The sequence below is a fragment of the Vulpes lagopus genome, chromosome 8 (genome assembly GCF_018345385.1).
Source record: "Vulpes lagopus strain Blue_001 chromosome 8, ASM1834538v1, whole genome shotgun sequence".
Lineage (NCBI taxonomy): Eukaryota > Metazoa > Chordata > Mammalia > Carnivora > Canidae > Vulpes > Vulpes lagopus.
Window position 1 is genome coordinate 72,624,794 of NC_054831.1, and position 13,336 is coordinate 72,638,129.

Here is a 13,336-nt window from a genome sequence, read left to right on the forward strand (position 1 = left end):
ATCCTCCTTGCTTCTTTACCAGAAGCAAGTAGTATTTCTAAACCCTCATGACTAAACATTAAAAAAAAATACAGTTTTTTTTTTTTTGTGAAAAGAAATTTACACAATTTTGAACCCTTATGCTTACATAAAAAAAGTGCAGATCTAAGACCACACAAGCTATGGCCCGCTTGGAATAACTGTCTTCAGTAGTCACGCAAGTATATTTTTGTTGGTCAGATACAGACCAAAATAGTAATTGGCTAAAGATGCTTTTCATATAGTGATCCATGGATATCTTCAATATTTTAAGAAGTCTGGGTTCCCTTAAGCACAAAGAATATGACTTCTGGCGAGGATTTAATAAGGGAAAAGGAAGCGCCCTAAGTTCTCTTAAAGATCAGAAAGAGAATTTCAATATAATAATAGCAAATATGAACTCATGGTTGCTATATGCAAGGCGTTAACGCCAAGCATGTTAAACATCTCAATACAATATTATGAAGTAGGGATAACAACACGCGTACGTTTTACAAATGATAAACTAGGCTCACAGAGGCTTAATAAATAATTTGCCCAAGGTAATACCACAGATAAATTCCAGATCCATATGTCAACTAAGTCTGTTTGTCCAAAGTCCTTTAGCTGCTAGGCTGTGCCAGATTACCATAATACTGTAGCTCTAAGGCAACGTACACTCATGTGTTGTGCTGGATATATCTTTGCCAACTAATCCAAAAGAACAACATCAACTTAGCTTTTCTAAATTTCAAGTAATTTGCTACATCAAGAAAAACAAGCAAATGCAAAGGTCTCAGTTTAAATATTAGCCTTCATAATTGACTAAAAATGAATTTTGTCCTCAATAAATCTCACTCAAGTTCTTCCTTCTCTTTGGCACTTTTCATTTATGTTTGCTTACATCAATATTGTCAGCTCACATAAGTCACAGAAAATTGGGCTTACTGCTTTTTTACAGGTCCTCACAGAGGCTCTAGTACGCATAACAAACATTTCTGAACAGCAGAATCAGATTTCCTTGGGCCCCATCCCCCTATCCACAAGTATTTCATATTTATAAATGAACCTGTACATTAATCTTGATGTTAGCATTTTCTGAATTCATATTTTAATTCGGTTTCTATTTTTCTTTGGGTAACATAGTAACAAAGCCATATTTTTACACATAGTAATACATTTTGTAAAAATGTCCATTTTCTGAAGAGGAATAAAATTCATTTCTCATTCTTACTTCTCTTGAAGTCTCTTCTTCATTAACTCAGCCTCACTGAGTTTTGTATGTGCCTCTTGAAGCTCCTTAAATAGGGTTGTCACCTGACGGTTCAACGTCTCCACTTCACTGCCAACCTGTCATTCAAGAAATTCCAAACATGCACAAGTGATTCATATCAGAGATTAAATGACTCTCTTTGTGGGAAAATAGAGTGTACCATTAGTATCCAATGAAGACCGGTGATTAAATTTTGGACAATCAATGCCCTAAATATTTTACATGAAAAGAAATGTTTTAGATACAACTCTGTTCCCTTATATGTTTACATTTACTAATTACAGATAACATTTTACATTTCATAATATGCAATTTACATATATAATCACTAATACATCTGGCAATATTTATATATAAAACTGTTTTTCTTACATAACTGATCAATTTGGATGCCCTGTCATAACTGGTTGTCTCTTGATCTCAGTGTTTGAAATGTTTTCTGGTCTCTCAAAGTAGGAGACTCAGCCCAGAGCATGGCATATAGTAGGCATGCAACATATATTTGCTGAATAAATGAACTGGCTAAAGTGAGCATCTTACATAAATGTCTTTCATGTGGATGACTGTGGCACTTACAACCTCCTGGCTTCGTCAACCTTTCCTTAGCTTAAGACTGTGTGACAGACTCCAATGCACATCTCTGAGTTGCCACAGAACACTGGCTACAGAAACATAAACCTTTTCATTCAAACTATTTCATTCAAACCAGTAGTAGGGTAGAATCAAGGTCTTTCAATTTTATCTCAAGTTTCTGGGTCATATTCTCAAGTGATCTCATTATAAAGTGGACAAAATTGCTTTCTTTGCTAGTGGATCTGTTCATTCACGAAGTTAGGAAAGAAAATCAGTCATGAAGAGTTTAGAGGTAGGGCCGTCTGGGCGGCCTACCCAGTTGGTTGGGTATCTGACTTTTGATTTGGGCTGGGGTCCTAATCTCAGGGTGGTGAGATGGAGCCCTGTGTTGGGCTCTGTCCTCTGAGGGCAGTCTGCTTGGGATTCTCCTCCTTCTCCCTCTGCCCCTCCCCCTGACTCACGCACACTCTTGCTCTCTAAAATAAATAAATCTTAAAAAAAAAAAAAAAAGAAGAGATAGAGGTATGATTCCCTACAATAACTGGGATAGGAACACATCTCACTACAATTTACTATGGATGAAATTCAAATCAGAACAAGGAAATATGAGAGAAACAGAATATACCCAACATTAAAATTATTTCTGTTTCTAAAGCTAGTAACAGCACAAGACTTGACTTCAGATATGACTCTTAGGTACAATGGAGGTGTGACAACAGCCTTAGAACTTAAGTACCCACAGTTTCTGGGCCTTTCTCCTCTTCTCTCTCTTTTTCTGTGCTCTCCTCTGTCTGGGTCTCAATCTCAGAACCACCACTGGCTTTCTTTTCAAAATATAAAACTCTGAAAAATACAGAATATGTTAAAGTTACTTTCTCTTTGGCTTTAAGAGGAATAACAATTGCAGTAACACTAAAAAGAACATTGTCTGAAATTTGGATAAAGGATCAGGGGCTTCAAAATCTCTCTACATTTACTCTATTAACTTTTCTGGGCTTAGCTTTTCATCCTAAAATTGGCTAGACATGAGTTAAAGCATGAATTCATGCAGAGGCAAAAGATGGGCATAAATCATCACAAACACTGAAAAACACTGCCTCTTTCTGTGTATTCAGTAATACACAGAAATATTTTTAAAATCTGTCTTTGTGTGTACGTACCTGCATGCATATGTATTACATGAGTGTGTCCCTTTATAAGGATTCAGCAGAGAAAGGAAAAATAGACAAAAAGTACCAACATTCTTATACTGAATAATAACCACCTGAAGGCCAGCCCAACACAAATGCAAATGAAAGAAGAGATTTCTAGTTAAAAATGGTGAACCGAATATATTTTTCTCCCACCTAGATGCCACCAAAATGACTTTTAAAAAGTCATATACAGGGGCACCTGGGTGACTCAGTGGTTGAGCATCTGCCCTTGGCTCAGGTCATGATCCCAGGGCCCAGGGGTTGAGTCCCCCATCTGGCTCCCTACAGGGAGCCTTCTGCTCCCTCTGCCTATGTCTCTGCCTCTCTCTCTGTCTCTCATGAATAAATAAATGAAATCTTAAAAAAAAAAAAGCCATAACGTACAAGAACAAAGAGAAAGAGAGAGAAAATAACAGCAAGATTTAGGGGGCATGGCTATGAATGAATTGATTTGGCAGCCCAGTAAGGCTAGGTCTGAAGCCATAGCAGGGAAAGCCAAGATATAATCCAATTGACATTATGGCAACCCGAAGGCTAAGGAGTCAGTGACACCAGATTCCTCTGGACACAGGGACAAAGGTGGAGCCTGTTTAAGAGGGACTAGAAGGGGGCAGCCCCAGTGGCCCAGCGGTTTAGTGCTGCCTTCAGCCTGGGGTGTGATCCTGGAGACCCGGGATTGAGTCCCACATCAGGCTCCCTGCATGGAGCCTGCTTCCCCCTCTGCCTGTTTCTCTGCCTCTCTCTCTCTCTCTCTCTCTCTCTGTGTCTGTCATGAACAAATAAATAAAATCTTAAAAAAAAAAAAAAGAGAGGAACTAGAAGGGGTGCCTGGGTAGCTCAGTCAGTTGGGCATCTGACTCTTGATGTCAGGGTGGTGAGTTCAGGCCCCATGTTGGGCTCCAAGCTGGGTGTGGAGCCTACAATGAAAGAATATCACAAAATAAAAGGTTTCTGGGTTGAGATGTTAGAGATGAGAAGTGGGTTCTTCCATAAGGGGAACTGACACACAGTTATACACAGAACACTAAGACCTTCACCCACCTTTTTCTACTCATTTCAAGAACTTCAACATCTTCCAGGCAGGAGGCTGGAAGAGTCTCCTCTGCAGTATGTAACCATGATAAAGGAAAAAATTTAAATTTTTTAAAGAATTTATTTATTTATTTATTTATTTATTTATTTATTTATTTACTTACTTACTTACTTACTTACTTATTTATTTAAAGATTTTATTTATTTTTTCATGAGAGACACAGAGAGAAAGGCAGAGATACAGGCAGAAGGAGAAGTAGACTCTCTGTGGGGAGCCTGATGTGGGACTTGAACCCAGGATCCTGGGATCACGACCTGAGCCAAAGGCAGATGCTCAACCACAGAGCCACCCAAATGCCCCAAGATTTAAAATTCCTGATGTGGGGCTTCCCCAAGGAAACCTCCCAGCCAGATCTCCTTAGATGTGCTCAGCTTCTAACACCCTATAATTCTGCTAAATCTGGTCAAACAGCCAAGATTGCCAGACATTTAAGGAAAATATTAATATGAAACAGAAAAAGTAACTTACTGAAAATTGAAAATGCCAGTGGAGGGAAAAAGTCAAAATAGTATCACTAATATCCTTAGAGATAGGAGGAAATATTATAACCACAAAAAGTAAAACACAGTAAAAAGGAACATTCAAAGGTTCTCCCTTGCAAAAAAACAGAAGATCGGAGTTGGTCAAATCTAGCAGAAGGGGAAAAAAGAGAGAGATAAAAGGAACAAGGAGCTAAGAAAATTAGAAGAGATCCTATTCAAAATACTAGTAATGCCAGAAAGAGAGAACAAAGAAAACTGAGGGTAAGAGATTATCACTAAATTAATTCAAGACCATGTTTCAAGAACTGAAGGACATGAGTTTGCAGAACGAAAAGCCCAAGTGTGTCCAGAATAAACAGATGAAAAACGGGCTCAAACCAAAGCACATGAGAAGTCTCATTCCCAAAGATGAAGAACCAGGATGGCAGTGGGTCTCTCAGCATTAAGACCAGAAGCTGGGACACATGAAGCAATGTTATTGAAATGTGGAGGTAAAATCTTATCCAATTACAGAATTTTATACCCAGCCAAACTATCCATGAAGTATAAAGGCAGGAGAGATTTTCAGATATACAGGTCTCAGAAAATATACTGCCCATATGTTCTTTTTCAGTAAGTTAATGGAAATGTAGTGAACTCTGTTTGAAAAACAACAACAACAACAACAAAAAAAAACATTCAAGAAAGAGTAGGAAAGGCAATGGATTTAGGAAACAGGTGATGGAACACAAGACAGTGAAGGAATTCCTTAGGGTGAAGGTAGAGGGAGATGCCAAGATGATACCATGTGGCAGGAACTAGAAAGCAAGTAGGTCAGACACCAGAGAGAATACCACTAGACTCCTAACATGTCTGAATGTAACTGAGTGATTTCTCCATTGGGGAAGAGCATGGAGAAACCAAGCAAATTTTAAAGATGTAATTATGCATAGAAGTAAAAAAAAAAAAAGTTCCATAAGAAAAGGAAAAGTGTTCAAGGCACAGAGTTCAACTGAGTACTCCCTGTGTGTGCCTAATAATGTAAACACTGGGTAGTTATCTAAGTGAATTTCAATATAGCCAATTTTGGAAATGGAACAGGTAAGCTGGGTCCAGGAGCACCTGTGGTATGTGAGGTCAGCTAATTGTGTGTTACAATTCAGTAGGATTTAAGTCTGGTGCATGGAGGTGATTTAAGTCTGGTGCATGGAGTTAATTTAAGTCTGGTGCATGGAGGTAAGCATCAAAATAGCTAGAGCCATTGCAAAGTGCCAGACCTAGCTGGTGCACAGGCATTGTCTCAGGCTAAGGCAGGCTAACTGGTGCACAGGCACTGTTTCATTAAGACAGGCTTAAATGGGTTAAGAGCCAGCTGCGGCAGGGTTGATGGATGAGCCTTTTTCATGTCACTCAAGCATGACCTAGGGTTCTGATCTACATTTGAATGATCACTTATTTTACTTTCCTAGGGCAAATTTTCATCTTGGACTGACTGTCTCTGCTACCTCTTGATTCTCTTGCTATGCACTCTCCCCCTCTTTACTTGCTATCAGTTCAAATTTGTTTAGAAAATGCAAATTACATGAAATACTAATCCTGGAAAACAATGAGAAAAAAACCTCAATCTATGATCCCTTTTCCCCACAAGTCTCCTAAAAGTTTTCAGAATAAATTTTATACTGTCTATACCCCTCATTTGTTGTGATTCATGATAATAGTTGAAGACTCACTTGTCAGAGAGAGACATGTTGGGTCTTAGAATACATTTTCATTGTATCCTATACAGCTTGGAAAGCAAGCCAGGTTGTCCAGGTATCAGGGGTTTAATTTCTTGGTTTCGGGCCTATCTTAGCAAGGGAGAAATCACCATTCTGGTACCCACCCAGAGAACACGAAGTCTTGTTAACTACTGTTGACTTGCCAGTTACCAAATACTGAGAGAAGGCTGGCTTACAGAGTAGAAATTTAATACTATTGAGAAAGGGACCCTTTACAGGTGCTTAAGGTGGGAGACTAAACAGAGCCATCTCAAAGGCATGCCTGACTTCCTAGTGCTATCTGAAGAGGTATAACTGCAGAGAGAAGGCTATAATTATTCTGAAAGTAGGAATTACATACATCATATGAATGATGAGGAGGTATAATTAGCAAATTCCTAAGTTGACACTTTCATCATGAAAGCTAATAATGTTGTCTAAGTATGCATGAACTACTGGCTAAACTTGACTTCTGAGAATGGTGGATAGAATACAGGTGGAGTAAAGGTGCTCACAGAATATAAACATGCCAATTATTCATAGGTAGTAATGGTCTTCTTCAAAGTGGAACATCTTTAAAAACCAGTTGTGGTAATTAAGGTGTAAAAAGGGTGCTTTTATTTACCTTACCTATGCATGTTACTATATATCGGGATTTGTCTAAAAGATAGGATGAATATTTTGCTCTATTAGAATACATGGCCCTAGTCTCCTAGAAGTCTACCTTTGAAATTTTCTAAGGGACAACAGTAGGATATGATGTAAACCCCTAGGATTTAAGAGCCAGCATGCCCTCTGTAGCTTTTGAAACAAGCTATCAAGTAAGTTATTGGACCACTGCTGATGTGTCTTCCAGGTTAACCTCATCTGAATAAATAACTTATGTTTCATATTTTAGGAAAAGATCTTTTAATAGTTAAAAATTTTAACTGCTTCAGGGTGCCTGGGTGGCTCAGTTAAACATCTGACTCTTGGTTTTGGCTCAAGTCATGATCTTGAGACTCTCTCTCCTTTGCCCTCTGCCCCCCCCCCCCCAAATAAAGAAATCTTAAAAAAAAAATCTAAGTTGCTTCAGTTAGAAAGTGCTAATTCTTACAGTGCTATAATTTTAAGATTAACAAGCCATTTATAATGTCTGAGAGAATTAATTATGTCATAGTATATTTATGATTAAATGTTGCAATCACGAGAACCCTAACTATTGCATAATCTTTCCATGTCTTACATGGTTTAGCATTTTGCATTTCTTTTTTTTTTTTTTTGCATTTTGCATTTCTAAAAAGTGCATTTGCACATAAGAATTCATTGACTTCACAACTCTATAACACAGATGAATTTTACTCCAATGTAAGTGCATATGTGTATACATATATACCACATTGTATTAGGCCAGTATTTCCCTTCTACCAAAACCAGACAAAGACATCACAAGGCAAGAAAACTATGGATTGATACCCTTTATGAATAAAGATGTAAAAATCCTTAACAAAATTCTAGCAACCCAAACTAGCAACATATAGAAAGGATTATACATCATGACCAAATGGGATTTACCCATGAATGAAAGGCTGGTTTAACATATGAAAATCAATAAGTGAAATACATCATATTAATAGAAGTTTAAAAAACCCACGTAATCATCCCCATAGACATGGAAAAAGTGTTCCACAAAATTCAAAACCTGTCATGATAAAAAGTGCAACAAACTAGAAATTGATGGGAGCTTCTCAACCTGATAAAAGCATCTATGAAACCTTACAGCTAATATATACTTTGTAAAAGCACCTTCCCCCTAAGATCAGGAACAAAACAACCATGTTGCTTTCTCCACTTGTATTTAACATTGTGTTAGAGGTTCTAGCCAGAGAAATCATGCAAGAAAAAGAAATACAAGGTACCTTTGTTGGTAAGAAAGAAGTAATACTTTCTCTTTGAGGATGATGTGACCTTATATAAAGAAAATGCGAAGGAATCCACTGAAAAAACTATTAGTGCTGATAAATGATTCTAGCAAGGTTTCAGGCTATAAGATCAATGTACAATATATAAAAAAGTTGTGATATTTCTATACACAAGCAAAGAATACTCCAAAAATGAAATTAAGGAAAAAAGTTGTGATATTTCTGTACACAAGCAAAGAATACTCCAAAAATGAAATTAAGGAAACAATTTCATGTATAACAGCACTAAAAAGACTAGAATACATAGTAACTAATTTTGAAAAGTAGCTTAAAACCTGTATACTGAAAATGACAAAACATCATTGAAATACATTACAGATGACCTAAATAAATCTATGCGTTATCTTCTATGGATCAATAGATTTCATATTATTAAGATGGCAAAGCTCCCCAAACTGAACTCCAGATTCAATGCAATCCCTAACAAAATCTCAGCTGGTTCCCCCCACCCCCAGAAATTAGCAAACTTATCCTAAGATTTATACAGAAAAACAAGAAACCCAGGATAGCCAAAATGATCTTTCAAGGTTGGAGAACTCATACTTCCTGATTTCAAAATTTACTACAAACAGTAGTAATTGAGATAGTGTAGTATTAGCAAAGGATAGACATATACATTAAAGGAATAAAATTGAAGGTTTAGATATTAATCTTTACATTCACGACCAACTGATTTCCACCAAGGGTGTCATGACAGTTCAGTGAGGGAAAGAATGGTCTTTTCAATAAATGGTATTAGTGCTGCTGGATATCCACAGACAAAAGAATGAAGTTGGACCCCTATCTCACATCATACATACAAATAAACTCAAAATAGATCAGAGACCTAAATGTAAGAGCTAAAATGAAAAAACTCTTAAGAGAAAATATAGGAGTGAATCTTTGTAACCCTGGATTAGTCAATGGTTCATTAGAAAAAGACACTAAAAGCACAAGTGACAAAAGAAAAATAGATAAAGTGGACTACATCCAAAAAAACTTTTTTTTTGTGCTGTTAATGATAGCATCCAGGAGGTAAAGAGGCAATCCACAGAATGGGAGAAAGTATTTACAAGACATATACCTCATAAAGGATTTGCATCTAGAATAGATAATGAACTCTTATGACTTAGTAATGAAAAGGAAATCCAAGTTTTTTAAATAGGCAAGGGACTTCAATAGATATTTCTTTTTTTATAGATATTTCTTCATAGAAAATCTATAAGTGATCTACATGAAAAGATGCTCAACATTATCAGTCACTAGGAAAATGAAATCAGAATCGCAATGAGGTACCACTCTAACTCCATGAGGATGGCTATAATCAAGAAGACAATTACAAGGGTTAAGGAGGATGTGGAGGAAAGTAGGACCCTCATATGTTTCTGGTAGAAACATAAAGCGGCGCAGTCACTGTGGAAAACAGTTTGGTAGGTTCCTCAAACTATCATACACACAGTTGCCAATGACCCAGTAATCCCACTCCTGGGTAGATGCCCCCAGGGGATTAAAAAAATGTCCACACAAAAAACTGCATGAATGTTTAGAAGTAACATTATGTGGGAACCAAAATGTTCACCAACTGATGAATAAACAAGATGCTGACTAGTCACACAATGGTCTATTACTTTGCAATGAAAAAGGAACTGAAGAACTGATACAATGCTACAACGTAGATGAACTCTGAACACATGACGCTAAATAAAGTCAACCAAAAAAATAAAATAAAATAATTAAGTCAACCACAAAAGACCACATATTAAATGGTTCCATTTATATGAAGTGATGAGAAAAGGCAAATCTTGGAGACAGAGAACCGATTACTGGGAAGAAAGAGGAATCAGTGCTAACAGGTCCTGGGTTTCTTGTCTGGAGAAAAAAATGTTCCAAAATTATAATGTGTTAATGGCTGCAAACCTGTGAATATTCTATGCAATATGGAAATGTATACCATAAATGGATGGATTATTTGGTGTCTTAATTCTATTTCAATAAAACTGTTTTAAAAAAAGCAATGTATGCATACTTTAGAGTTACCTATTTCATACCTTTCTTTGGCTTCCTTGAGTGCAGTTTTAAGCCTCTCCACCTTCTGGTTTTCCTCCCTTAGACAAAGCAGGAGCTGGCTCACAGTTAATTTCTCAAATTCCAAATAATTCCTTGCACCTTCTGTAGATTTGTTCCTACATCAAGAACAGTATAAAGATTAACAGGTTTTCATCAGAAAACACCTATGTCAAAGTGTCTAAGAATGTAACTGGAACCAACATAAAGGAACTTCTTTCCAGAACACTCTCCAAATAATTCTCATTTACAGACCAAACGCAGTTGGCCCTGTGACCACTGGGGCCATACTCCTCTGTGCTTTCCAAGAAAGGAGTGGGGGCTCTCGGGTAGGCTCACTTTGCACGTACGCACTCACTTTCTCCAAATAGCCAGTGTGCCCATAACATTAGACCCCAGTACCCATGGGAATGGTGGAGCAGAGGTGGCCCTGGTTTCTTGTGCCCGGCCTTCCTACAGAAGAGGAAAGTCACACAAAGTCTACGAGCAGGCGTGCAGCCTGGCGACATGCGGACCACCAGCCTTTCTCTAACTTGATATTCTCAAGTTAGGAGAAGAAAATAGTGTTTGTTTTTGATTTCAAGTAATTACAGCAGAGAAATATAGGCACTGTTGATAATGTACAATATTTTCCTTGACTTTATTACATCAAGAAGCTGTTGGATGATAAACAAAACCAGGACCACCGGTGCAGTAACTACACTTCCCGGGTGACTGCACCAATGCTCATGGCACCTACTCCAGTTCACACCTCTTATAAACAGCCGGGATTAAATCCCAGTTCCAGACTCTGAACTCCATACCCAGAAATCAATCTCTGCCTCCTTAATATATTTTCAAATGAGGTAAGGAAGCTGTTATTAAAACATAACTGTGGCTCAGGGCACCTGGCTGGCTCATTTGGAGAGGCGTGGGACTCTTGATCGTGAGTTCAAGCCCCACGCTAAGTGTAGAGATCACTTAAAAATACAACCTTAGAGAAAAAAAAAAACAACCTGTGGCTTAAAAGAGGAAATGGTTTTGGCAGGTTGATATAAATGACGAGGAAGTGGCTTGGAAATTTCAAACAGGGCTTTCTTCCTTCCCACCACTTCCAGGAAAGTCTTTTGATATTAAAAAAGCAATACAGGGGAAAAGCTGAGGAACTGCTAACTAAGCTAGGGAGTAACTTTCATTTATACCAACTGCCCTGTTTGATGACAGAATACTATCTAACACTTATTTTCTCCCTGATGCAAGGGCTTGGGAGCATAAGTGGGGAAAAAAAAAACTAGCCCATTTTCATGTTTTATAAGAACATTTGTCAAGTTATAGAAAAAAAGATACTAAAAGCCTTAGACAGAAAAGATTCCTAGAGAAATTTTCTGGTAACTGTTTCTTTCAAATAGACTAATACAACAGTAACCTGCTTACAGGGGATGAGTCAATAGCCTGCAATGGGGAGAGGCTCAAATGCCCAGCTCCTTTGCCATCTCTTCCTCCAAGGCCCTCTGCCATTTAAGATGTATGCTACCTAATATCTACTGGGAACAGGTCAACTTGAGACGCCACGGGTAAGACATCTGGCCACTGGGTAAGGCGGTGACTCAGAACACTCGCAGTCCTCACTAGAGATTACTCAGTCACCTGGGCTTATCCTTGGGAATGAACAGGGAAGACAAAATGATAACATCCCACTTATCGAGCTGGACAGCCTGGTCCAGGTCAAATTGTGCTGATAAACAAATTAGGAAGCAGGAGTCTTTTGATGAAGGACAAGTTTGTCTTCACTTCTCATCTTATGGCAGATGAAATGAAATGCCTCTCAACAGAGTGGTGAGGGTTGTTAGCCCACAAAGGCATCACACATAGTGTTTATTCTCTGCCAGTTTGGGCTGCAACACCAAATCACATTCAAACCGACATTCTTAAAAGGCATAAATTAGTAAGAATCAACTTGTGCAGCCAAGATGTTTGACCTCCCAGTGGCGAGCTGCAAGTGACAAGACTGCCCGAGGGTGTCTCCGACGGCCCTAGCCCTTCTTCACATACGTGTCAATGGAATCAGTTCTTGTGGGACCAGGACTTGTCCTGATTTCTCTCACTGCCACATCTGCTTCTCCTTCCTGTAAAGGCAGAAATGAAAGTGCTTTAACATGATAATGTCCTGCAAGACAAATTATGAAAGAGAAAAAGGCAAAAGATCAAGAATTTGATGACCTGCAACCCAAGGAACCTACCAACATTTAAATGCGAGATGTTTAAACAAGGTCAAGGAAATGGAATGGAAATCTACCCTTCTTCCCTCACCCTGCACACCCTGTCAGGATTATAAATATCTAGGCCAAGGTGTGAAGATTGGTGTCTCATCCAGAATAGTCAACCTGACCCCAAACACATGAAAGCTTATCTCCTCCCTCTCCTTGGCAGGTCCCTTCTCTCTCAAGTTAAGGTCATATAGAGCTAGTGACAACTCCACACGCCTTCCCTGTACAGGCCTTTAAAATGCAAAATGTCAGAACTTGCTGAAGCGATGCTGAAAAAGAGGCTGTTTTCTGTGGGCAAAGCTCCCAAAGCACAAAGTTGGCTCCTATCAGAAATGTGAACACATCGTGGGCCACTTAAGGAACAAGAAGTCTAAGACTGGTTAAATGATTTGAAAGACACTTATATTTTAATGAGCTAGCAGGAAAATCTTCCAAAAATGCACAAAGATGGTTCTAGATAATTCTGAATGCATACATTCTTCCTAAATCTTGGGCAATGTTTTCTAGTTCACAGAAGTCAGGCAAGAAAAGCATGTTTACGCTAAAAATAACTGTCAGTCATCAGATCAGTGAAGCAGCATATTATGCTAACTGTGTACCTCAAAGGAAGAAGCCTCATTTGGAAACTTCTCATCTGTTCTTTGGCCTCCCTGAATTTTGCCAGTTATTTGCAAAAGGTGAAAGCTATTTGATCAAACTTGTGTTTCATCATCTTTGGTTGTCTACAGAAGTGTGCTTT

The 13,336-nt window shown here is 38.2% G+C and overlaps 1 protein-coding gene across 3 annotated transcripts in view; it reads right to left on the minus strand.

Moving 5' to 3' along the window:
* The window catches only part of OPTN (optineurin), a 41,407-nt gene that overhangs the window by 13,195 nt on the left and 14,876 nt on the right, over positions 1 to 13,336 (minus strand). For all 3 annotated transcript variants that reach the window (XM_041767061.1, XM_041767059.1, XM_041767060.1), the window contains exons 5-8: positions 12,383 to 12,456; positions 10,336 to 10,470; positions 2,584 to 2,686; positions 1,232 to 1,347 (exon numbers count right to left, since the gene is read on the minus strand). In XM_041767061.1, the coding sequence (XP_041622995.1) occupies positions 1,232 to 1,347; positions 2,584 to 2,686; positions 10,336 to 10,470; positions 12,383 to 12,456 (428 nt within the window). The remainder of the gene's footprint in view (positions 1 to 1,231; positions 1,348 to 2,583; positions 2,687 to 10,335; positions 10,471 to 12,382; positions 12,457 to 13,336) is intronic.